The sequence below is a fragment of the Pipra filicauda genome, unplaced genomic scaffold, assembly GCF_003945595.2.
Source record: "Pipra filicauda isolate LSUMZ 115617 unplaced genomic scaffold, ASM394559v2 scaffold8_size5757611_pilon, whole genome shotgun sequence".
Classification (NCBI taxonomy): Eukaryota; Metazoa; Chordata; class Aves; order Passeriformes; family Pipridae; genus Pipra; species Pipra filicauda.
In genome coordinates, this window is record NW_024105087.1 from 3,461,127 (window position 1) to 3,488,772 (window position 27,646).

Sequence of the window (27,646 nt, forward strand, 5' to 3'; positions counted from 1 at the left end):
GAATGTCAGCAAAAGCAACTGAAGAGGAAATGGTAAGAGGAAAACGTAGCTCCAACAGGCTCAACAGGATCATTGAATACACTGGAGATGTTAGCCAGATAGCTGAGTTTAATGTGTTGCACAAGAGACAGCAAAAAGTTGCAGTAGGGTGTTACAAGTTCGGTGAATATGGCTTGATCCTGTTCCAGATATGTGAACAAAGGCCCACAGAAACCTTTGGTCACACACTGTGCTGCGGAGCTGCTGCAGCAGTGAGAGGTTGCAGCACTTGGGAAGCATGGCCAGAAGCATTGCCCCCAGCAGCACCCTCCTACCTTTTATAGGAGCTATTCCATGCTCTGCTAGCCAGCTCCCATCTAACTGATGGTTTCAGGATCTTTGATGGAAGCATTCATTTCTGATTCTGACTTGTGTTATATATTTTGTGCATCATTCCAGATACTATTCCTGTATCATCTGCGAAGCACCAAGAAGTTTTCAGAATTCCTTTAAAACTTCAGGGTCCTTACTACTGCGTTCTGAACTGTTCTGTTGCTGCTCAAGAAGCAAATTTCTAATGTGTTGAAGATGCCCTCTGCTGGGAAGCCAGGCAAACTGGGCTTATCTCGAGTTTTACCTTTCTAAAATACTCTTTTCACACTTTGGGTTTAACTCTTAATATGATACCAGAAACTCACCCCTTAACCTTACTTAAAAAAATGCTTTCTCTTTTTGCTTTTATTCTTTACACTCCACCTGTGACAAACGTATTAGTGTTACTGCCAGTAGTTCAGATCACTGTATTTGTTGTTTCTGTGTTCTGTTTTGTTGAAAGAACCGAATTCTGGCTGCTTGCATTCCTTTTAAATCAAATCCTTTTAAATCATGTTTTTTCATGCTTGCATAAAATGTATGCAAGAGGAACATCTGCAAAAGTAATTATTAATAAATCGTGGAAGTGCTTTTGATTTCTACTATTATCTGATGCTAGTAATCTTTTTACTGTTATCTCATTTTTCTTTTTTTTGTTTAAATTAACATCCTTTCCCACAGTAGAGGCCACTAGGTTGATACAACAGAACAAAGGTGCTACAGTGTCTGGAACAATTCACAAAGCTCTATGCATCATCTCATAGTTGATATGAAATCTGGTTTATTTTGTCCCCTCTGATAAATCAAAAGCCATTTTAACATAGTGCTTCTAATTTTACAGCTTTGTTATTAAAATCCAATATTGGCCTAATTGGATGAGTTGCCGCTATTGTTGTGGTATTTATTTTTGATTAAAGTTGAATTAGGGTTATGTGGAATTGCGTTTTCAATTTTGTATTGTAGTATGTTGTCTTGGTGTTGTACAGTGTTTATCAATTTAACAAAAATATGTGAACTTAACTTCATGCTCTTTTCAATATCTTTTCAGATTTTCTGGTTATTTATTATGGGGAGGATGGGTGTATTTAAAATCCTAAAAAACATCAATTCATAAGCCTCTGTTCTTCCCAGCTTTCAGAACAGTCATTTGGTATATAACAGGACAATAAATAGCCAAGTTACATATTTTATTTTGAAGTCCTGCAGTTGTATAAACCTCCTCAGAACCAACAATGTCATTGGAGTAGCTGACAGAAAAGGGATGTATAGAAGGAGTTTTACACTTGAAATTATTTCTAAAATAATTAAATTGGAAAACAAAAGGTAAGCGATTATTTGGCACCAGGAGCTTCTATGGTGTCCATGGGGAAGCAACACAGGGACCCCGAAGTTGCATCATGGGGCAATGACTGAAATTAGAAGCACACCAGAAAGTTCTAACTTAATCTCTGAGATTGCAAAAGATAAACTCAAACATTTATGTCATTTATGCAAACATGAAGTTTGAAAGCACAGGGGAAACATAAGTTTTATTGTGGAAATCAATTTTAACATTTTATTCAACAAAAAATTGTCGTCTCCACTATTATCTTTAAGTAGGTCAAATTAATAGCATAGTTTGTATAGCCATGCTTACAAAAGCTGTTTAAAGAACCCATAAAAAGGTTGTCTCAAGGAGGCTTCTGCAGCCACTGGATCCAAATACTAAGGAACTGAAATGCTTTTGAAATAATTTCTCTTACAGTCTTGAAATTGTCATGTTCAAATGGTTTACTACTTGAAAATGGAGACATGAAAAATTCACAGTTGCCTCTGCAACCCTATTATCAGGCCCTTTTCTGTTTTACCCCCTCTGTGTTCAGTGCCTTTCGCAAGAACTTGCCTAGTCCAAACCTGACTTGTAGTGGTTTTGCCCTTCTGCTTTGGAACCAAGTGTGTATATTTAGCATAGGGGCTTTTATCTTGTTCTATGGAGTCTGTCAGGAAATTCTGCATAGTTCCAGAGTTATGTGGGAACAGGTGGAAAAGGGGAGAAGGCAACTACTTTTGAGGATTTTGGTATGTGAAAGCCATATTTCAGAAAAAGGAGTAATTCTGTATGTATTTTCTAAAATTAGGATTACTGCAAAGCAGTTCAGCCTGGGACTATACTTTAAATTGGTTTATTCAAGAGGATGAATAATGTGGTATCACAGCTCATAAGCAATGTTTTAGTCAGATGTGATGCCGTGAAGTGGAATTGTGGAGCTGGGACCAGTCTGAAGGGTGAGGATAATGAGAGTCTTGTGCTCCTTCATTTGAATAGACTGGGAGTTGGCTTTGAGTGCTACCATGGTCTTTACATTCTCCATCATGTTCTTAGAAACATTGAACAGTAAGCTTTTTGACCTTTAGGAGTGCCCACTTTTTTTCTTTGTGGTGGTACCAGACTTTTTGAGAACATCCCTTTATCTGTATTCTGTCAGAACTTTGGCACTAGCTGTCTTAGTGCTCACAAACATACCTAATGGAGACCTAGAAGCACTTTTCCAGAGGCAGGGTTCTCTTTTTGAAATGTAAAACATTATGAAGTTGTCTGCAAACGTCTTGAAAAAAAAATTAAAACACACTTCCAAGCACAAAACCAAGGAAACCAAAGACATAAGAAATAGAAATAATACATGTTTTGAGGTGAAGTCTCTCTCTTATATTGTAATCATAAAAACTACAGGTTTGCGTTTGGGGTTCTTGTATGTTTGTTTGTTTGTGGGTAGGGTGGAGCATGCAGTGCAGGCTGGGATTTTTTGGTTGCTCTTTCTTTTTCAAAAAATGCTAGAAACTCTTGAAATAAAACCATGAGAAATAGTGCTGTACGCAAATGAGGACTGAGTTTGAGTTTTCATATATGCTTATCTTCTGATGAAATTATCCAGAGTTCAGAGCCATTTTGTTCTCACCTTACTCTATTAATAACTATGGAAATGCTGCCCAGTTAACTTTTTGCTAACCTTTATTGGCCTTATCACATAACATGGCTTACACTTTTACTTCTTTTGTATCCTGCTCTGATAAAGCATTCAAGAGCATCTATAGCATTAAGCATGAGTAGATAATTGACTTCAAAAAAATACACATTTGTTCAAGCCTTAATTACAAAACCCTTTTTTTTTTCTACTTCTTCTACACTACTTCTTAAGACAAATCAGATGTGACTTTGGTTAAGGTTTTTCTCACTAGTAATTGCCACATGTGTGTCATACTGATGACCTGTAAGAATGAAGAAAAATTGTGTGGGAAATTTATGGGTAAGGGAAACGAAGGAAAGTTCACATGTATTTCATGCCTCATTACAATAATCCCTACTTGTCTTCTACCATGTGTCCCTCTGGATCTGTGCCCACCTTCCTCTTCCTATTTGCATAATTTCATTCTTAATGATTTGCCATCATAGTTTCAAATTAATTATGTGACTTCCCCTTGCTGTCTGATTTGGCAACCAATTCCATGTATTGATTCTGTATATTTTTTGGAGAACAGACGCCTCTTAATATCTTCTCTATAGCAATGTTATACTGGATGAAACTTATAGAAAATCTCTTAAGGTCTTTGTCTTTACAAGGCAAATAACAATTAAATGGATCTCCAAGTACATCCTTACTGTTAATATGTGTGTTTATGTACATGCTTCCACACACAAACCTGTATTTAAACTCTCTTAATTAAGATAGGTTTCATTATCCTTACTGTAAAGAGAGATGTGTTTACAGGTATCTGACTATTCAGATTCCTATGTTGTATCAGTGTCTCAGGTCAGGCGGAGATTTTATCTGCCCTTTCCACTAAAATCATTGAAATATATTCAGTCAGTCTTTCACATCAGAGGTGTAAATGGATTTCTTGAAAGTTTTTCTGCAGATAGCAAACAGCAGTCACTTTACAACTTTGACTCCATTGTGGGCAGCAGTCGGAAAGCTTAACACTCCACCCAAACTTTGAAGATGCTAAAACTGTGTAGTGACCTTGCATTCTCAAGGGCAGATGCTCAGCTTCTGCTGGAAGTGCTAATCTACAATCTGTTTATCTCCATACACTGTGTATTTGACAGCACTTGCCTGGAAAGCAAGGCAGGGAAAAGGATCGTCAAATTTAGTTACTTTTTCCTCTCTGATGGTGTTAGTGTCCAATGGACTTAGAAACCATAGTCTTTATTTTAATTTTTAGCTTCCTTTGTGCTTCTCAGCCAGTCACAGTTTTAGAAAGCAGCCACACTGCCACTGTCAGGATATGCTTGTCTTTGTGAAACCTCTGCTGGAGCATGAAATGCACTGTGTGGAATAACTGTTCTCTCCCACCTTTTCTTTATACTTAGTGAATCAGACTTTGGCTTTACCTTCAAAATGTAAATTGTCACCCGTATTTTCTGTCAGTAGGCTTTAGACTCTATTTATTATTCTTTAGTAGGCATGAATTGAGATGCATTACATAATGCTTACGAGCATATTGAGGAGCATGTTTCTAATGAAGAGGTAATGTGTTGAAGCAGAGTGGTGTGTGTGCAGGGGAAGGGTTATACCTTTTGCTGGACAAATACACCATAGTATGTAAACCCTTCTTCAAATGTGAGGCAGAAACCTGAAGGGAAGGGCTTTTGCACATAAAAGCGGGTCAGTATTTTTAGGTAACATATAAGTGGGCTTTACATGCCCAAAGTTTGTTCTTTAGCAGCTCCATCAGTCAGTTGGGTAACAGAGGTTCCTGCCTCTAATAAATCCTGCTTTGCCTGCACCCATCACCACAGCACAGTCACCACAGCACTACTGAGTGAAAAAAAACCCTTTGGTTTTAATGTAATCCCTGTGGTTTTTCAAACTGGCACCCCTTATCAAAATAAAACATTACCATCAAATTACTCTGATTCAGCAACAGCATCTGTTTTTTAATATGAACTTGTCTGTTCTGTCAGGTAATTGTTTCGCTTCCCAGGGAATTGTGTATGTGTTGCGAATGGGAAAGTTCAGCCTTGTAAATCCTTTCTGTGGTGAGGCAACAGGAAACTCGCTTCTGATTATTAAAATCACCAGGTTTAATAGCAAAATTTAGCAACAAATTGCTAGAATTGACCTTTTGAACGCTAGATTTTCAACATGCTCAGTCAGGAATCTCTTTATGATGTCTAGCAGGATTCTCTTCCTCTCCACTTACAGAATTATGAAGAAGTGTTACTGTCACAGAGGTGCCACTTCCTTTTGTGACACATTCTTTGAATTAGCAGTGGCTGTTGCTCATTGTGATAATATCACCAAGCTTCTAGAGTATATACAGCAGGTCACAGCTCCCATCCTAAAGAGTAAGGACACTATTTATCAACAAAATAAAGGGGAGGTTTGGTTTGGTTTACTTTGGCTTTTTACCTTTGCATTTTTTTTGGTAGTGTATAAAAGTGCACTGAGGTGTGAAGCATGTAAGAAATTACTGATGGTGCTGAATCAATGAGTTCCTTCAGATGTAGAGGAGAGCTGGCTGTACTCACCAGCTGGCAGTGTACTCTCTTCTCCCTACACTCGATGCTCAGTTGGAGTATGGAATGCTTCTGGTGTTTCACCTCCCGCTCCATCCGTGCTCTTCTTGGCTCATGCAGAAGGCTGGAGGTGGAACCCTGCTGCAGTGGCGTTCTGCCATCCCAAAATTACAGAAGGCTAAGGGAATACTCAGGCACTTGGTAATATTAGAGGTGTACAGTTTAGTTGTTAATGGGGAAAGGGGAAGAAGAGGAAGGTCTGGCTCATGTATTTTTAGTAGTAGTCCATAAAAGCATCACAGATGCTGCTGTACACAAGTGTCAGTTCAGCTCTTGGTGCTTCCTCCCTTCCTTAACTTTTGTTTCTTCCTCTCCTACTGGTATTCTTAAACACCTATATTTCTTCATATCTGTTATCTGCATTTTGGTCTAGTCCTCCTGTAACAGAAAGTGACTCCCTGAAGCAATTCTTACTGCTTCTACTTCTTCTCTTTTTAGTCTCTTATGATCTATCTCAGTTGTGACATTTGTAAAAAGATAAATTATTATGGATAGCTAGGCTGTGGGGCAGTCAGATATGGTATATATTATTTATTTCAAAATATGTTTTTAAATTCTGCAGAGCCTTCAAGTTGCACAGCTTAACTGTTGCCTCCTTGATCCTTCCTGTCTGCTGTAATTTGTGGCATTTATTTGTTGCATTTTGTTTTAGGAGCACAATAGGAACTCTCTGTGGCTAATGGTCTGTCTGGATCTGTGATTTTTTGTGAACCCAGAAAGCAAATACAAAACTAGTGATTTAAGGTTTTCTTAATATTAGCTTCCAAAAGATTGAAGTAAAGCTATGTTACTCAAGGTTAAAAGAAAAGTAGGAGACAACTGCTTTTTTCATTCAATTGTTTTTCTACTCATAGCTAAAAAAACCATAAAATAAGCATCCTTTTAGATAAATGTGAGCAAGTTTTGGACCTTTGTCCTTTAAAAATAAAGCTTGTGAATAGCTGAAAAACTAGCTATTCTTGAGACCTATCTGGATGAAGAATAGTCTTGGCTTAGAGAAGTTCCAAGCAAGCTCTGTGAATTAGCATGCATTAAATGATAGAATCATTTTATTGAGCAATAATAAAATATTGAAGTCAGATGGAAGGATGATGGGGAATTGCTATTTGCAGCTATGAAAGTGATGCATGTCATGTTAACTCCCAATCCAAACAACTCATTCTAAGATTTGCTCTCATAAAACTTAAAATCCTCTGTTTTGTCCAATCATCAGCTTTAAACCTGTTCCTTGTCAGTGAAGACAACAAATCTTTTTGCTTGCATCTGCCTGGGGGATGTGGAAAGCTGAGGTGGTCCTGTGTGATTAAATTAGATGAAAGACTTGCCTTCTACCAGTGAGACATGAAGTCTAATCAAGTGAAATGAGTTTTGAGATCTCAGCTCATTTCCTTGGGGAATATCTGCTTACATTACACAGTCACGACACCTAATTCATCACAGTTGATGCAGCTTTTGCTCAGAAGAGGACCTGGGACTGGGTAGCAGGGGACTTGATCACAAGTCTCCCCCTCAGGAGGAGCAGCTTAGTGAAGTTAAGATACAGCACAGTGAGCGAAGAGGTTTAATGTATTTTTTAAAATAAATGATCTATATATCTATGTATCAGATCTTTTTAGAATAGAGGGGATTTGGTGTAAAATGGAGAAAGCTAGAGGTGAAAAAAGGCACTTTGTACTGAGTGTAATTTATAAAATGATTGGCATACAAATGTTAAAGAACATACACAGTGAAGAGCGAAGTTGAACTTCTTATTACTTAATTACTGTGATGTTGGGTGATGTTTGTGGGTTTCCATGTACTAAGGTACAAGGAAGTAAAGCCTGTTCTGCTTCCCTGACTAACCAACTGTTTTTGTTTGTTTCTTCCAGGGCATTGTTATAACTCCACTTCTGCTTTTGCTTTTTGTAAGTATTGTGATCTTAATACATCTTCTTACTGGGTAATCTTGCACCTATTAGGCAGTATATTTAAGATACAAATTTGGGTGATTTTCACTCTGCTTAAAAAATGAAGAAGTTTTTTCTGGTCAGTATTTGAAATAAGCTGTCTCCCAGGAAGGCCATCAAAGTGTATCACAATGAATGCAAACATTACTTGCACCTTATTCTAAGAGGACCAAAACCCATTGTTCTTGCAGAATTGCAAAACCATATGATATTAGTCAGTCTGTATAAAATCAAACACGTGCCAGGTAGGATGATAACTCGATTAGGAGATCTCTTGGAGAGCTTCCACATGTAGGAGCTGGACAAAATCATACTGTATGACATGTATGACAGGCCAATTGTAAAAGCAATTCAGATAAACAAAGACTTGCTGTTGGGCAACTAAGCCCATGGGTATATTTGTGCTAGAGGTAAGCAAGACAAATTACTGAAGCTCCTGTGCATCACTACGTGTGATGCTGCTTCATTCCTGTTAGTTCAAGATTTCTTTTTCAATCATTAGTCTGTAGTCAGGGCCTTGGATCCTGACAGTTCACGGTAGAAGAAAAGGGAGAAAACCAAGTTTTGTCTTCGTGCTTATAAAAGAATGGATATTAGTCAGCATATGATGAAGAGGCTTTCACAGGTAGTGGTGCTTTAGTAAATCTCTTGTCAGTTAGGAAGTCTTGGTACTTGGGGATTTGCTGGCGCAGTGTGGTGTGGTGCAAGTTACTGACTGTGGCTTTGTGAAGAGCAGGGAAAATAAGCTGAAGCACTTAAAGGATTTCAGGGGAGGTATACATTGTCTTTTATGTTTATCTTACTAATGGCTTTGTATGTCAACCAGAACACTGGAAAGGAGAGAAACAATTTGTAAGTGGCACGCAAGTGGTGCACTGTTTATGGTAGGGATGCTTAAGCAGCATATGTAGTGTATACAAATATAGCAATGTAAACTGGGATAAATAGTACTGTGAGAGTGGCTGTAAGATTATCAACTACTGCTTCAGTAAAACTGTGTGGGAAGATTTTTATTTTACTACAACAAATTGGGATTTATCTGACGTAGCTGTGTTTATACACAAACTGCTTTGACTGTATCATATATATATCAATACACACCAGCAAAGCTTTCAGATATACCTGGGACCATAGACCTACAGTAGGTTGAAAAAGATAACTGCTCTTAAAAAAAATGGGTGTTTTGTTGTTCTTCCACTGAATACATTGATTCTGGATGGTCTACCTCACTGTTTTCCAGTTTTCTTCCCTCTTGTATGGAATGGGGTTTTTCCATGGGCATTCATCCAGAGACCTGTACCTTTGTTTCTCAGTGACTGAAACTTCAGCTGTTTTTTGCTTTTGTTCACTGGCAGCTTTCACCCTGTTATACCTTATAGAGTTTTAGTAGTCAAAAGGGGTATTTTCTGTAGAAACTGAAATGTTAAGGAAAGATCTGTACATCTCTTCAAGCAAGACTCCTTTGGTGTCTTTATAGACAGATAACAAGATATCCTGTCCCATAAATTGCAGTTTTCACTGTTACTTCTCAGAAGAGGTGGTAAAACTTCATTTGTGTAAGAACAGGAAGGCAAAGCATATGTGTCTGTTCTTCCTACCAACCCTGGAGACATTTGTATGAGAAGTGTGTAAAATGCACAATAATTGTTGGGCGGTTTGTAACATGACTCGGGAGTTGTTTTTCTTGAGGAAGATATGCACATGAATTATTTTTTCATCAGAGTGATAAACAAACTAGTCTGGGGATGAGGGGAGTTACAAAAACTGCATTTTTTTGTCACAAGGCCCAGAACTTGAGCACTTCTCTTGGGGTTTATAAATATTTAAAACTTCTTGAGGTCTTTGCTGAGGGTTTCAGACATGAAGAGCAGCATTCAGGTCAGCCAAACAGCACATCTTGCTTAGATGAGATCTGCCTTTTCTGAAGGTTCAGTTTATCCAGTGGTATGTATTTGGGAGAGCAAACTAAATGTGCATACCCTGATGCACTGTTCTTGTACCCTAACAGTCTGTGGTTTGGACTGCTGAAACCTTTCTTCTCTCATGAACCTCTCTAGTTTTCATTTGAGTTTCCTTGGTGCATCTGGCCTGGCTGACATGTAGTGGATTCAAGCACACAGTTCACAGGTTTCTGTTTCCTTGCTTACAACCTGCAGTTTGATCATTTCATGTGGTATTGTGGAGTTACTGCAGAATGACAATGACTAGTAATTTCCTGGTTATCTTTTCTGGACCATTCATTAGTTATGCAACTTAGCCTTAGTGCTTAATTAATAAAGGGTGGAATTTTCAAGTTTCAAAATTCCTTTTTACTTCAACAATAACTGAGCTGGGCTTCTGAATACTATTCATAGACCTTTGAAGTCAATGTCATCAATGAATTTTAATTCCTTGGTCTGGTACTCACGAGCACTAACTCTTCCACAGAGTCATGCTATGATAGTCTGAATGCTATGTTGCATTAGTGATCATATTTGTTAGTCTCCCTGTTTACAGTACATAAAATAACCTTAGTGCTGCCAGAAATTAAATACATTGTTGTCTATTAAGTTGGTTTTGTTATATAACTTAGCTTTTGTTATATAACTGAGGTAGTAGTTATCGTTTATATTTTGCCTTATATGCACCAGAGAATATAATGTTCTGAACTGCCTTTCCTGTTCGTAATTGCCTAGTAATGTAAATATAAACTGTCTAAACAACATTGATAAAGGCATATTGAAGCTATAATAAATAATGCATTAATACAAATAATTTATTATCTTACATGGATGGTGTTGAACACAAGATCATCAGTTACATTTTGGAAAAGTGTATTTCTACCATGGAATTTCTGGTGTAAAGCTTACTCAAAATTAACAGGTTCTGATTAATTTAATGAAACCTTAAGTACTGTGCATGTAATTACTGGACTGTATCTTTGTGAGGATGCTTAGCTAAAGTTTATGAAGAAGCAACTGACTTTGCCACAGATACCTCTGATTAACATTTTGCCTGGTAAGAAGCTATTGAATCTGGCTTCCAGCTACTTTAATCAGCAATATCATCATCCTCATGTTAACCCTTGTTATTAACAGTTAATATGTCATATTCCCAGCAAAGATGTTACAAATGGGCAATGTCCCGTAAACTATATATAATTGATTAGAGTTCATATATGTGGTGAGCTGGAATGTTGAAGCAAAGTGCTGTAAGTTACATCAGTTTCAAGTTAACATGAGGTTACGCTGTTCACATTTCTTTGCAACATTCTGCAATGTTTCATTAATGATGGTTAGGAGGCTGTGTACCAAAGCATTCAGAGAAGGATGCTGTCTGTCTTCCTCTTGTCAGGTCGTATACTTAGCTGAAGCCAGAGGTGACACATCGATCATGGAATTGCTTAAAGTAGAGAAATAAGTTTCATTTTATCAAAGGCATCTGGGGGGAAAAAAAAGCCCACCAACTAGAATGTGTAGACTAAATTTTGCTTTTGAAAATAACTATATTGCTATCAATAAATAATGACTATGAATCGGTTAAGTTATGGCCAAGGGAGTAAGGCACTTGGGTATGACTGCCCATCTTAGCTTATCATATAACTTGTTCTCTGTGTTCAGTTTAATTATTTCCTTCAGTATTTGTATGATTCCTACATACTACATTCCAACATTGTATGATTCCTAATAACAGTTTATGATTTGAATTCATAAGTATGCTGCATTTGGGCCCATTTATGTTACTAAAAGACAGTTAAATGAAAGGTATCATCGTACTGTGAAGATAATAGTGCTGTAATCTCTTTGATAACCTCAAGATGTCAACACCTTTTTATGAAGTCTCATTTGCAATACACTATTTCAGGAGCACTGAACTCTGCAACAGTGGCAGCTGTATCATGTCACTAACATGCCCTTAGACTGTAACTTTAGTCATGTAAAACATGAATACGTATGAGTGGAGGTTTATTTTCATTGTGGGATTTCACATGCCTTTGTATTGCACAGGATGGAGGCCAGCCTGATGCCTCAGCAAGGTAACGTCTCTTGGATTTGCCTTGGAAGCAGCATGAGCACAGATACTGTACTAACACCTAAGGGAATAATGCAGTTACCTTTCTTGCTACTTTCCAGCCATGCTGGGATAAAGTTACCCTGTCTGTCCTTAAAGCTGAGCACATGGACTGGCAATTTTACCAAGCTACACAAACTTATGATTTTGTTGAATGTAACAGGTATAAAAATAGAAGCAATCAGTCATCTGCACCTGTTGGAGCCAAATGTGATGCTGTGGTTTTTACGGCACAGTATCCCAGCTCTGCCACCTTCTTGGTATTACCCTTCTGATGACACTCAGTGCTTGACAGATGTGGTCTCTTCAGTTGCTGGAAGCACAGCCAGTTAGCTATCAAATTAACGAACATCCAAGTGTGTGAATCTGTGTATTTTTATCGAAAGACTTAAAAAAGTGTTAGAGATAAGTCAGTATTTTACATTTTTATGTACTTTACATTCTTCAGAAGCATACCATTTAATGTGGAGTGTTAAAGAGCCAATGCAAAATTCATATGTATTTTTAAAAATACACTTGGCAAAGCCTCCATGTAACTGTCAGGCATTACTCCCCTCTTAGCTGTTTTACCAGTGAAGACTACCATGACATTTGTGTCAAAATGGAATCTTCCCAAGGCTTTATCAGCTTGCTCCTGCTCTTGATTTATTCAGTTATGTTTTCTTTTCTGATATCCTCTCAAATTCCTGAATTTTATAGTGGGTATTTTTATGTTGGCATTGTAGTGGTGATGCTGTAAGTACTAGCAAGTAGCACTGCTGAAAGAATTCAAGAGTAGACAAGTGAAGGAAATTCAGTGCAAGTGTCACAGAGAAAAGTGAAAGAAAGTGAGTGGTGAATAAGGACGTGAGTCAAATTAGAAGCTGATAGAAATACTGAAAAGCTTTCCCCTGTACTCGCAATCTTTAAATTAACACACGAGTTTAAAAGTTGTTGATACTCCCCAAATTTTTGCCAAGTCTTCTCTTGTAATCCCATGTAATTCGGATTAATCTCTTTATTGAAAGGCACTGTCAGTACTTTTTTGTTTTTAAACTGGGTTTCTACACACTATGCCTTGTTTTTTTCCTCTCAAGCACTTGGTAAATGAGAGTTGATACCAGTCAAATGAATCATTAAATATGCAAATATTTTAGTATTTGAAAAGCCTTGGAAGTTGATAAGGAAGTTGCAGCTAATGGATTTCACTGGTATGTGACAAAAGGCTGATTACAGTGAGGGGGAAAGGGAGGGGAAGCAGCACAGTGCATTAGCTGTTAACAGATCAACTCATTCATGTAGAAGATTGAAAATGCGTCATTATTTCTACCTGGTTAATTATCTCACAGCTTCCTTTCTTCTTTAATCATTGGGAAAACAAAATTCTTTTATCTGATCCAAAATTTTTACAATTAACCAAAACTTTTTAATGACTGCTGTGAAATATTTGTGTAATCATTTTATTCCTTTTTTCACATTCACCTTTTATGGCTTTGTTATTTAAATTGGAAACAAATAAGAGAGAATAATAGGGACCCTCCCTGTTCCTGACACACACACAAAATACTGTAAATTTGTCTAGGTAGAAAACTCTAAATATGTAATGTTTCTGTGGAGGACTTGCTCTTCTACTTGTTACTACTCTTGAAATTTTCATCTGTAGAGTGCTAGAGGAGCCTTTCGAGTACACAACCTGCTTCAACACAGCAGAAGCTAACCACACATCTTAGCAGGACCATAGAACCAGGCTACCAGGAGGATCCCATCCTAACTCAGCCAGTCCACCTCTTTTCCATGCTGTGCAATTCACTCAAACCTGAACATTAGCTAACTTAAAAGTAAGGATTTTTGTTCTCCCTCCCCCCTTGCAATACTAGAAACTTGTGTCTCTGACCAACAGAAAATTAATTTCCAGTAAGTATTGGTGGTAGGTGTTTTATACATTTTTCTTTGCTGTCAATGTTATCAGACACCTGAATAGCACTTCTCTGAAATTTATCACCCTGGCTCAGGCTTTCTCTTTCCCAGTCTTCAATCAGCTAGGCTGAACAAGTCATGCATTTCTAGTCTTTAAAGTGTAAATACAAAGAACATTGCTAAAACAAATCCCTTTTTCTGAGGTATTTTGTGCACCTGCTCCAGTTTTAATTCCTTCTTCGGCCCAGGTAATACAAATCCTGCACAGTTGCCCAATGTTCTTCACAAGGTGTTTTCTAGGCCTTGTGCAATGTCACAAGTATCCCCTACCTCGACTGATTTATTTCTTCTGGTACATCACAGTATTCATGGTTCTTAATTACCATTTATTTACTAATCTGTGTCTTTCCAGTTAGTCATCCCCTTGCTTTCAGCAGAATTTTCAGATGCTAGTCCCTAAGTCCCAGCTCTCCAAGGGTATTACTCATCTAATTCCCATTTAGGTGCTTTTGGGTTGTAAACTTGATCTTGTTTCTTTGCATTAGCCCTCAAGATTATTGTACCATGGTAAAGTGGAAGAGCAGCTCTGGCGTATTTCAGATGAAGAATGGTTATTTTTACAGCTCTATAAAAGGCTTTAAAATCGACAGCTATGTTTGGATTGGATTGGTATTTAATGTGTCACTGGGGAACCCAGGCAGGATCAGGCATCTGTGAGCACTTTAACAAGGGAACCCCAAAATATACAGTCTCATTGCCCAAGCTGGGGGGGAAAAAAAGTCAGATTGTCAGCTTTTCCTTTTCTGTACTTCTGATTGTGAAACTTTGATTTTTTTAGTTTATTTTTTTTTTTTTAATTTGGAAACAGAACTGCAGGGTATATGTAGGCAGCTAGATTCTTTTATATTTGTGCCAAATCAATTCCTGCAGCTGCACAAGCATATAGAATATGCAAGAATTTGAAGAATATACCTAGCTCTTTAGCAGAACGAGGTATTTATGTTTAATTTTTAAGAATAACAATGAAAGGTCTATTTGTTAAAATACATGGCTGCCAAACCATTGGGTGTGATCTCTGTTGTACGTTAGCCCCCTTTTGAGAGAAGAGATAACTTGCAGTTTTTTCATAGGCATAATTAAAAGCTTTGTTTTAAAATTTAAACCCATTCTGTAGAAACTCCATTCTCAGTGATATGTTTCCCCTTCCCTTCCCCTCTCCACCTATTCGAGGTGAACTATTTCAGTACCAGTGACTCCTGGTCAGGGGCTGGGATGGCAGCTCTTGGTCAGCATCTTTTACACAGCTTCTCTGCCTTACCGAGATATTGGAATGCTCTGCATGTGATTGCCTTTAAAGCAGTGGGGTAGGAGGAACATCCCAGTGATCAGCTTTGTTTAGACTGATGGGAAATGTTCTGTAGGAGGGACCGCTTCATCTCTTTTGACCTCGTACTTGGAACTGGGAGCTGGGCACTGTGGAACTTGTAGGAGTACATCAGTGCCCTTCCCACTGCTTCCAACTTCCCAGAGCCTCAGCATCATTACTGCCCATGGCAAAGTATTCACTGCAAAGCATTTCCATGTGCCACATACCTGGGTTACTGCGTATTTTTCTGCTGTAGCATAGCATGCTGCAGTGACTGGGTCAGAATAAGGGCTTGGCAAAGAGTCCAAAGCAAGGGAGGTCACAGTTCAGCTGGTCACTCTTGTTTGTTGTGAAGGCACAAGGCAGCTGGATCTGGACTGGATGAGAGTAACCAGAAGCAGTGACAATACAGAACTGAACGCCAACTTTCAAGACGGTTGTCAGAGTAGCCAGACCCGAAGGTGGAAAAGAAAAGCTTAAGGTGAATACCTCCCGTCAGAGAGGAGCCAGTGCCCCTCCCCACTGGTTCTGCCCTGTTTTCACCCCTGCCTCACTTCCTCCTCGGTGCTCAACAGCCGAGGAGTCTGAACCTGGCTGATGGTGTGTGAAGAGCACAAAGACACAGCCTGAGGAAGCCTGTTAATTGCAGGAGAACACTGGAAGAGTAAAAGCCACCCCCAAAGGACAACTGCCTCCAAAGTGGACTCAGCGTGTCACTGGTCTGTAATTTGGTGTGACTGGTAGGACGTGTGTTTCTTCTGAGTCAGTGGCAGCGTAGACACAGGAACACTCTATGTGATACCTGCCTGGTCTGCCAGAAAGATAAGAATGGAACATCTGGCTTGTGGAGGCAATCTAGGCTTGGGAGATGGAATTGTCTCATTTTTATGCAAGGAAGATTGGGTTTTGCCCTTTGTTTTTTACCATATCCAGTTAAATATAGCCTTTCAATTAAGGACAAGCCAATGTTTCTGCCACAAACTCATAAAGAAACCCACTAAATAATTTGTCAGGGTTTTTTTTCTCTCGAGAAGAAAGGTCTAGGACTAGATTAGCAAGAAAGCTGCAGGTCAGGTTTGAAGTACTGCATGGTGACAGAATTGTTTGGGAAGATTTGCCTGGAATTCTCTTTCTGCTTACTGGGTTGTCCTGTTGATATCACTCTGATTATTTAAGTGAAAAGCACCTTTCCCCAAGCAAGAATTTTCAGGGTCTTTTTTTTCAATAGTGAGTCTATTGGCTTATTAATAAACCTTTTACTGAAATGCTGCTATCCAGAACAGCACATAACGATCTCTTTACAATATCAAACTTCTTTTTAAAAAATGTTTTAAAGTAAGCATAGACAATATGGAGGCAGCATGAAAATTTGTGATTCCTGTTTAATTAAATGGTGCATTTTATCTTCCATAAGTCATCCCAATCAGGTGTTTGTTTTGGTTTTTTTCAGCTATAAATCAGCAGTTTGATTCTATGATGTTTTTACCCCAGTTCTTATAGTACTTCTGTTTGCCAATGAAAAAAGGTTCATTTTTAGGCCTGGATATTATTATAACAAGGATGGCAGCCAAATATAATCAACCATTTTAACACAGTGCTAATTTTAGTGCAGTGCAGATTTAGGTGGCATTCTTTTAAAAAAAAAAAATTGTTTCATGACAGCAAATGGAGCACAAACTTAGTTTGATCCAGTTAAAACCTGAGCATTGGAACAGGCTCCCCAGGGAAGTGGTCACAAGCACCAAGCCTGTCTGAGTTCAAGAAGCATTTGTACAATGTTTTTAGGTACATGGTGTGACTCTTGGCGATGGTCCTGTGCAGTGCCAGGAGTTGAACTCAGTGATCCTGATGGGTCCCTTCCAACTCATCATATTCTGTGATTCTGTGAAAAGCATTTTTGTTCATTCGGACAGGCAATGCCTGAGAGTCCATGGGACAGCTTAGGGTTGTGAGCCTGATGATTTCACATGCTACAGATGTTGAGAAGATCCTGATCAAATTATGCTTCCATTAGCTGTGCATCCTTTAGCCTTTTGATTTTTCATCATTGGCCACTCTGTGTCCAGAGTCTGGGTTAAAAAGTTTTGTTCTTCTGTGTGATTGAGAAGCTCCTGCCTTTTCTTCAGCCTTTATCTTATCTTCTGTGTCTTTCCCAGGGAATAGATTAGGGTTAAGATGATACAAGACTTGATAGACATTATCTGACAGATAGATTCTAATGAAAACCAGTCCACTGAAGTTATTGTCAAAATATACAGCAGGGAAACCAAGCTGTGAAGTCTGTTTGAAGAAGTAATCTCAGTGCCACAGGTGGGATAAGGAAGTCTAACACACTACAGTGCATGAAGGGAGGGCAGAGCAAACACTATGCTCCAAACCTCTGTGTCCAAGTGAGTTATAGCAGAGTGTCAGGACCTCCTAAGGACCCCAGAAAAAAAGCTATGCTGTACAAAGATCCATGCTGTTCTATACGAAGTAATGGGAGGTGCTGGAGACTGGCAGAAGAATATGATTCTCAAGTATCAACTGAAAGAGGGTCAAAAATACACAGATGGTCATAGAATCATGCATGGGAGGATTCATATTATAAGCAGAAAAACTTGTCTTTTTTTACAAAAAGGAGAGGGTTTTTCCCTACAAACCAGATGTAGTTGAAGAACTCATTTCCTCTGGGCAAAAGGAAAGTTGAATCATTTTCTTTTTTAGTTATTAATTATGACATTTTGGACTGATATGTGGATTTCTGTTTCATTTAAAATGTAATCAGGGTGAGAGAGTTACCTGAAATGTCTGCCTTTTTGTGGCCCAGATAACACTGAATGGGTGGAGTTAACAGGGTGAAGAACCATAGGCTGATATCCTGATATAGAGAAGTGTTTTTTAAAATAAAATAATTTTACATTTCTGAGGTAAATTGGTTTAGTATCCCAAAAACAGTACCTCTAATTCAGTTTCTAATTATGTAAAAATCACAACAAAACAAAACCCAAAAAACCCCACTACCCAAAACAGAACATATCCTTATGTATACAAGAAGTGCTTAAAAATCCACAACAGTTTGAAGACACTACACTTGAAGTAATATTTTAAAAAGCTGGCAAAACTATGCCTTTTTCAGCAGTGTGTTATGTTGTTGAACAGTTTTTCATTCCTGACTTAGAAGCTGATTATGCATCCACTGAGCGTAAAACTTAAAAGTAGTGAGCAAAGTCCAATCAATGTTTTTATAAAAATGCACAGGAGCCACTGCCAAAGTGTCATAGTTTTGTGAAGCTATGCAGAGCATGCTGGCATGCAGACTGCTTGGTTAGATTCATTCCTCTGTGGCCCAGGCAGATTTTAAAGTTTAAAAATCTTCACTTTCACTTGAAGAGACTTCCTTGAATACATAGTAAGTAATGCTTTTAGCTCCTCAGCACATAACAAAAAATAAATCCAAATACAATTTGAAAAAATATGAATCTTTTAAAATTTCAGAAGCTCCTTACAAGAATTAAAACAAGGAGACCATGAGTGTTATGATGGAGTTCTGTGCTTTCTGCAAGGAATCACGCAGAGAGCCCCGTGTCCCTGGAGAATGTAGCTTCACTGCCTGACTTTGAGTACTCATGTGGGTGACTTGAGTCTTACCCTGCAAGCTTTTTGCTTCTCCTTCTTGACTCCATGGGAAATTCAGGCTCCTTAATCTCAGTGCTCTCACTTGCACCTTACTTGCAGACCAAAATACTCAGCTGTGACCTCACGTTCAGGTCCCCTCCAATCGTCTTCTGTGCCCATGTTGTTAAAATCGAAGGTGATGGTGTCGAGATGAAGTAATTTATTAAGTGTCCAGACTGAGTCATATCAGATGTTGCCAGTTAAGGTAATACATAGGAAACAGCCATATCCTGTACATTCCTTCTTCCAAGACTCTTTACCTAGAGTCGATTCAGAAAGACGTGTTCACCGATTTCCCAAGCAGTGCATGTACAGAAAGCGGTGCTTATACAAGTAGACCGCTTCAAAAGGGGTATGTATAATTGGTGTTTTCTCATCAGATTGTTTTCTGTAGGTAAAGGTTGCACTTGTATATTTCTGCGTACTTCAGTATATGAAATCTCTGATATTCTGTTTTTTGAATTTATGAAGAAACCTGTTTTATGCCAAACCCAGTTTTATGGGCATATGTTGATTTTTCAGGGCAGAGTTATAGAAAGCTACTAGATTGCGTGATCACCTTGTCTGTCATGCCTGCAGGTGGCTTTGAAAGGAAGATAAGTGTCAAAACTATAATGTAATGTGAGTCTAATTTATGAGAATGATGTATGTGAAAAATCAGGATATTTAGGAAATCAGCACCATTTAGATGGAGCTGAAGAGATTCTGAATTCTGTCATCATTCTGAGGATCTTTAAAGTGAAGTAAAAAATATAAAATAATGTGGATCTGTGAAATCCTCAATGGTGTGTCATGTACCTCTTCATGAAGCAAATGGTTGTCTATGGAAGCTTTGACAATGCTATTCAGTCTTCTTAATATATATTCTTAATGCATATTCTATTGCTGTTAAAGAGATGTTAACTTACATTAAATGGAGCTTTTCATTGACCTAGCCTAAAGCAAGTCCAATCAGAATGTAAAAAAACCTGATATTTTCCTAAGCATTCTAAAGTAGGTTGCAAAAATCCCACTGACTGGTTGTTCACATTTTCTACCTGCATCTTAAAAGAAATACTTTTAGCATTTACGGTCATAATTAAAAGAAATCACCTATTTGAAGACTAAGCCTGTCGCAGTTCAGTTGTCTTAAAGAATAGTGATATACTTTCAGTAGATCTCTTTTTTAACAGCATTGAAATAAAACGTGAATGTCTTCACTATTTTATTTTTTTCATTTATTTATTGAAATAACTACACTGATTTTTGTTACTTCATGTTTAAGTGGTTAAGTAAGTTGAGCTAACTATTTACTTAGGAAGATTCACTCTCTGTCTCTTTAGACTATCATCCTACAAATGCTTATATAATTTACTTGGCATATATGTGTAGCAGGTTTTCCATTAAATGAATATTGATGGAAATATTACCTTAGGTTATAAAATAATCAATCAGAGATTGGTTTAGTTTTGTTCTTGTGTGATGCCAAATGCTTTATTGTGACTTAACCATTAAACACGTGTGCACCTACTTCCAAGTTAGGGCACATACTTCCAAGTTTTTATGTGTAAAATAAAATGCATACCAAGTGTGATATCTGTGTATGAAATTTGCAGATACTAAGAAAAAGTACAATGTTCATGGTATATTTTTGTTTTGCAGCTTGGATCATCCTCCTCTGTGCCTTTTACATCTATATTCTCGCAGCTGTTTATGACTGTTGTAGTCCCTCTTATTATTGGACAGGTATGTCTTTTAAATATACATTCTTATTTTAAAAAATAAGATAAAGAGAGCTATCTTAAAGACAGACTGGCAACCTGATAAGCTGCCACATAGGAACAGCCTCAGGATAGTGAAGTCTAATATCAGAGAAAAGATGCTACAGTGCTCCCTGGAGTCACATTGATCTTTGTTGAGATTGAGCAGCTGTCCCTCACTACCACAAACATACGCTACTGCATATCGAGGAGGGAGTTTGTGAACATAAAGTGGGAAAAATGGCAGCCCAGGCTGTAAGAAATTCCAGCCCCATACAAATGAGCTTTGAGAATACTATATGGTCCTTTTGTCCCATGCCCTTTGCCTGGGTGATGGAGGAAGTTCTCCCCGTGTAGTGTCTACTAGAAATTACAGGAATAAAAAAATTCTCAACGTTAATAAACATATAAAGGCTAAGCAGTCAGAAGTTAAGAAATCATAAGGCTGCACGAGCCATTTTGCATATGTTTTAAAATAAGGGATTTAGTTGCATGATTGCAAACTATTCTTTCTGCATGACTCCTCTATCATGTTACAGTGGGTGGAAGATATTTGTGGAATGAGCAGTTGTTCAATATTTAATTCTACACTCATTGTTTATATTGTAACACAAAGCCTTGGTTTTTTCCGTGACTTATGATAGAAAACTTCCACTGAATGTAAAAATACTAATTGCTTATATGGGGTTTTCTATGACCCTTGTCTCTGTAGTGTCTTTTTTTTTTTTTTTTTCACAAATGTTAATATCAGTTATTTTTTCTCCCATGTCAGAATAGTAAGACCAAAAGTTGTCAGAAGTATCCATCATACTTGGACACTAAAACATCTTAAGTCTAATTCCTACATGCTTGTTGTTCTCAGACATTGAGAATGCACAAAGGGAATATCAGTGGGATTTGCAGTCCATTCTAGCATCCAGTTTAACTCTGGGTTCAGCTGGAACTTTAGAATTTTGTCAGCTTAAAGCAGACTTTGAAATGAAAAGCGTGGTTAAAAAGCAAATGACAGCAGAGTCTGTAAAGGAGCACCCTGGACAAGGTTAAGAGTATCTGTTATTGCCTGTGCTATGTAGAATAGTCAGTCATTCTTGCATCAAACTATAATTGCACATTTCAAAACTGGCATGTGCTGTAACTCACCAAATTCCTGGTGAAGTTTGTTTCTTTTGAGCAAAAAAACTCATTGAAATCTAATTAAGAGGATAAGCATGATAAACATGGCAGTAGCCGCCAGCATCAGTACCTGTGTAACCTGGCTGTCGTGATATTTCCACATATCATGTAGAAAATGGACATTACCTCTGTGTCCCTGAAGGTTGATGAATTGCTCACATGCTTTGAATTAAATACCTTAGAGTATTTAATACCTTATGAATTAGGACAAAGGGTTGCTGATGTATCTCATTCTTACCTCATCAAAATCAAGTGTCCACCAAAAGCAGATAAGCAAAAGTACTTGAATCTTCTTGTCCTGAAAGGTCCAAAAACTGGAAGCTATTAGTTGGAAAACTTAGTTGGAAATTTCTAGGAAACAAATAGCATGGCAGCAGATCTAGCAATGAAGTAAACTATAGCGATGGAGTGTCAGCATCTGAACTGCAATGCAATAAGCCTGAAAATGATGGTAGATTGCTAGACAAAGTGATTGCAAAATTTCATGTGGACTTTCTTCTGTGTATATAATGGAATGTTACTCTGGAAAAATGTTAAAGAAATTGATATGTGAGCTAACTCGTTCAGTTGGGTATTCTTTCAGCTGTATGAAATGATAAGGGTAAGTATTATGAATTGAGCAGGAGGCATATGAAATAAATGCAGTGTATGATCACAAGTTCAAAATCAGAATTGTGACAAGACTTAATTGAGATGTGATTTAGGAGTTCTGATAAAGACTGAAAGAAAAAATAGAGAATCTTAGAACTTGTGTAACCTGATGACAAATTAAGAGTTTGTTTTTTTATAAATACACTTCAACAAGAAAGAGGATGATTCTTCTTTAAAAGTGTTTGATGCAGTTTCTGGAAATGAATGGTCAACCGAAATAGCTCACATTCCTCTAAGCATAAAGACTTTGTTTCTAAAATTTTTGCACTTGTCTATATCTGTTCAGAGGATCTGAAAGAGAGGAAATGCTAATAATAACTACAAATCAGAAATGCCAGGGGTAGTTTACATTGATTCTCTTCATTAGGTAGAGCTGTACAAAGGTAAACCAACCTGCCCAGATGGGAATAGGAGTAGTATTTGAAGGTGGATATCCAAAAGTAATGGGCAGTAGAAAGGGGAAAAACAATAAGCAAGAAAAGGATACCGAGAGATCCAGTGATAGGTCTGCTTGCCCTTCATCTGGAGGTGGCATGGATCTGTTCCAATTAAATGGGACGTTCTCCCCTTTGTTCATAGACCGCTGTGCACTCATTACTGAACTGTTGCACAGTTCCTGAGGCACAGGAGCCTAATGCTGCTTTGTGGATCACAGGTTGCTCGCTCTGGGATTCCAGATGTGTTAAGAGATAATGGCTTACAATTCATGAATGACAGCTTCAGCAATTACTTCTAATTTATCATTTCCTGCCCACAATGTCAATTCCTTACCATGCACAGTCATACTGTTCAGCAGAAAAGTCAGTGGAAGAATGCCTGGTAAGGTTACCTGGTGGCAAAGAGCTTGATTGGGGGAAAAAAACATGCTTGAAACCTGCCTGCTTGGAGGACTGCCTCTCTTCAGCCTTCCTAACTCATCTGTGATCAACGGAGGCTTTGTACTCAAACCACAGCACTGTAAAAGAGAGAAGGCTCCTTAAAGGAAGCATTCTCCAAGGGCTTTATTTTCCTTTAAAAAAAATCTTGCCTCTGGGAAAACCTGTGTTGCCTAAATGCTCATTTCCTGAGCAGGCTGCAGAGCTGACTGAGCAGCCCCTGGGGTATAAGCAGAGCAGATGAGAAGGTGCTTTTAGATTTGTTTTGTTTGGTTTTTTTTGTTTGCTTTATGGCAAAGTGTATCAAGAATTTTGGTTTCTTGGCTGACTTGTCAGAATTTTTAATGATGGCTGGGACAAAGAAGTCACAGCAGTGTAATTGATGCTTATTTTCCTACTATTTCTTGAACAATTTTTTCCAGTGTTGCAAGAGTTCTATTGACAGGAGTCAAACAAGTGTTTCTAGCTGCTGACAGTGAAGTGTGTAAGGGACTGCAGGTACAGGCTCTTCTCAGGTGGTGGCTGCCATTTGTTAGGGAAAGAACGAACTGTTAAAGGAGGAGGAAAATATTATGTCATCAGAGAGGCACGGAATCTTACAGATAGCAGTGACTGATAGATGGTCTTCAATAAGGAGAATTACTCTGTTCCTTGTCAGATATGTGCAGGTTGTCTAAACTTAAAAAATGTTGTAGCCTGTGTCCTCTGTGTCTACAGATGTGTTTTGCTAATTGACAGTATGTTACTCAAATCAGTATTGATAGTATAATATTGCATTTGTATTTACAGAGTAACAAATAAGACCTCTCTGACAAGAGGTCTCAAAAAGAGACATAATCTATAGTATTTTATGAAGATCTAATTTTCTATAAGCCTTGAAGATCTTTAGCGAGTAAGAGCTTGTTATTTGTGCATCGCTCTTGTATACCTCTAAGGGGAATTTGAGAATACTTGTTATACGATAAACATGGTAATAGATATTTCATGGAAAAGATTTTTGAATTTGCTCTGGCAGCTTGAAGTTGTGATTATTTTTTATCTGGGTAGCAGAGTCCCGGTAAACACTGCTGCTCTTGAGCTGTTGTGATTTTGCTAAAATCATTGCTTCCCTGTCTATAGATGTTGGTAATACTTTCAGCCAGCAAAATGTAAGGTTTTGAGAAATATCTAAGCAGTTTCTTCATGACCAGTTGTGAGATTTAGCTGAAGACTGTTGTTTCTTTGCTTATTTTTTTTTCTTCTGAAGTGACAGATAACAGGAACAGTGAAACCCACTGCAATGTTTCCTTTCCCCTTTTTGCAGACTTCCTCCATTCCCTACACCTAAGTGCTTATGACAGACTTTTATTTTATGTTTTATATTAAAGAGCGATTTATGATTAAATGTTAATGAAATAGAATTTTCACTGTGCTTTCATTATATTCTACTAGTTTGAACATTTTTCAAAGCAGCACACCAAAACCCACTGTTTTCTATGAATAAATAATAAAAAGCTTGTCTGTACATTATCATTCATGCATTCTCTAGTTGCCCCATTGGTAATTTGTCTGCCAGCGTAAAGTGGGCACTTCACATTAAACAGATCTTAACTAAAACTAAAATTAATGTTATGATTCTATGTAGTTCTTCTTCCCAAATCTATAAAAGGAAGCCAGTTGTATAGAAATCCTCACTGAATCTAGTCACACACAGAGAAAATCTCAGTGTCCTACAAGTAAAGGATTTTAAGTGCCTTGTGCATCATTGCGCAGAATGTTCCAGAGGAACCCTATCAGCATTTGAGAGGTGTGCTTATAAACATGAGTCTGAAAGGGTGCTATGTTGCAGTACAAGTTGTCAGTGAAATTGAAACTAAAAAGCTTAATAAGGTATTTATTTTTAAAGAATAAGAAATGGAAAGGGAAAGTTAGGTGGCAGTTGATAGGGAGTAGTAGGTACTATGCAACTAAGCCTAATGCTGGTTTATAGTGGTGGGGGAAACAACAGTTAATGAAACTGTTCTCAAAAGGGCAACAGTGTCAAATCTTTTTGTTCTTGTAAATTAAATCTACGTGGAAGTAGCCCTACTTTCTCTTCAAAGTCCAGGTGAGCTGCAGGGAGGAGTGGTATCCTGGGAGATGAGGAGTTCTAGGATCTTGTTGCAGAAGACTGAGAAGGCAGATAAACAGCCCTCAGACAACAGTTCACTCCCTTCTGATGCTTAACTCAAACAGGGAACAGAACCTAATCTCCATGAAATACAAAACATGTACCCCTGCTACAGGCACCCTTTACATTTTTGCCATGTTGCACCTGTTCATAAGGTTTTAAAGCAACACTTTTAAATTGCCCCAACAAGTGAAAGTTAATTTTGAAAATGGCCTCGTGTGTTTTTATAAAGCTTGCTTTAAAGGCGTTTCTGTGTCAGGAGCTGTCTTTTGGGGATAAACTGACTGACATAATGGAGTAAGATAGCTTTTAGGGAAGTTTGGTAAGCTGAGGGAAGAAAACAAGATGCTTGTAAAAGAAGATTATTTTTTTTACCCCAGATTGCAAAAATATTTTTTTTCATTCCATCTTCAGAAAGGAAACATTAGATTGCACAGTCCATAGCATAAGGAGAGATTTGACATTTTTTGATGTCCTAGAAGGTATAGAAAAGTGGATGAACCATCACAAAGTTTGAAACTTTATAGCAATATTCAGGAACAGGTGAGAATTCATGCCTTCACATAGGTACTGTCCCTCTAAAATTATTAGGACAAGGTCTGGCTGAAGTGATACAAGTTCTACTTTGGAAAAAGGTTGGTACATTTGAACTGCGATGCAGACCTTGTATATTTGGTGGGTATCTGTGCTGTATAGAAATCTGTGAAGGATGTTCCATCTTATCACCTTATTTCATTTCTACAACCAAATTAATCTCCCTTTAATTCTAGTATCTGATTCTTTCTACTAGTTTTCACAATCACTGTCATCTTAATTGATTTTATTTCAGTTTTCCCACCTTTCGTGTCTTCCAGGCTTCACTGATGTAGTTCTCAATATTCCACACAGTTGTCTGTTTTGTTTTACCATCACTATGTAAGAAGAGGTATTGAGAAATTATTGAACTGTTGAAAATATCTAATCAGAGTCAAAGATTTTCAAAAGAAAATTTAACATTTTAGAGTTCATTGCAAAAGTCTGTTGCTGTAAGTAGTAATAATATTAATTTAGGATGAATTAGCAATCTTACCTTAGGAAACAAAGTAAATAAGGTATACTGCATTTAGGTATGGTGATAATCCAGCATGGTTTCAGATTGTTTCCTTGTGTGTTTCAATACAAGGAAAAAGTGACTTGTGTTTCTTTGTTTAAATGGTAAACCCCCAGGTGTTGTTCCCAGGTATTTAGAAGTACACACCAATACATAATAAACCAGAGGAGCAGAAGTACAGTAAAAACATTGTAAATTCTGTTAAAGATTAAATCAGTCCAAAAGGGTTGATAAAAACAGGAAGAATCTATTTTACGTAATGGTGTAAATACTAAGAGACATGCGTGTGTGTATAATGGAAACAGAAAAAGTGACTTCCTAACCATTTCCTCTGGTTTGGTTGTTGTTGTTGTTTTTTTTTTTTTCTTTTCATGAGTTTAAAAAATATTAAAAAAATTAAGTTGAAGATCTAGATAATTTTTAAAAGATGTACTGTATTACAAATGTCGGAAATTATTTCGTTCCATATAAGGGAAGGGAGCTCCTTGCCCTGTATAGTTCAACTAATAATGAACATTAATGAATTACCTTGTTTATTGCATTTTTTATTTTGTATGTCCAGCACTTGAGCAGACAGGTGGAAACAGTCTAGCTGTATTTTACTGACAAATTTCTCTGCATATACAGTGTGACTGTTATGAAGGTACAATTAGATAAATGAATTGTTTTTCTATAATATATCTACTGCTATTTTCATGTGTGATCTTATAACAGATGAGCATTGTTTACCTGCTTTCCTGGAACAGCAGATTGTGTTTCTTTGTACAGGAATGTTAAGTGAATTAAGCATATGATCAGTAAACCTGTTTGCTTAGGGAGGCTGGTGTTTAGACAAGGAGGTTATGGCAGGATACGGAGCAGTCTGGAGGAAAAATACTGTGGATGTAACTATTCTGGTAGAAGAACTAAATTGAAATGGGGACACTACTGTTAATTCATGTGTAATTACATTTCTTTGTTGTTAAAAATTAAATCCTGGCCAATAGGAAAGTTTGAGCCTGAAACTGTGTTTTGAAGCAAATTTGAGCTGATGCCTTTGCAAAACCTTTGGAGATTGCCAGAATGTAGTCACCAGGAGGTGGTTGCCTGATGGACATGTTTATGTTCTTTTATTGTCTAGTTTTTCTGTGACTTTATCAGCATCTT

The 27,646-nt window shown here is 37.7% G+C and overlaps 1 protein-coding gene across 5 annotated transcripts in view; it reads left to right on the top strand.

Annotated features, from left to right (window-relative positions):
* The window catches only part of SLC10A7 (solute carrier family 10 member 7), a 147,967-nt gene that overhangs the window by 88,688 nt on the left and 31,633 nt on the right, over positions 1–27,646 (top strand). For 3 of the 5 annotated variants that reach the window (XM_039391062.1, XM_027721094.2, XM_027721096.2), the window contains 2 exons: positions 7,777–7,812; positions 20,465–20,548. In XM_039391062.1, coding sequence (XP_039246996.1) covers positions 7,777–7,812; positions 20,465–20,548 — 120 coding nt within the window. Of the gene's footprint in view, positions 1–7,776; positions 7,813–20,464; positions 20,549–27,646 lie in introns of those variants that run through there. The other 2 variants (XR_003540727.2, XM_039391063.1) reach the window with 1 other exon arrangement.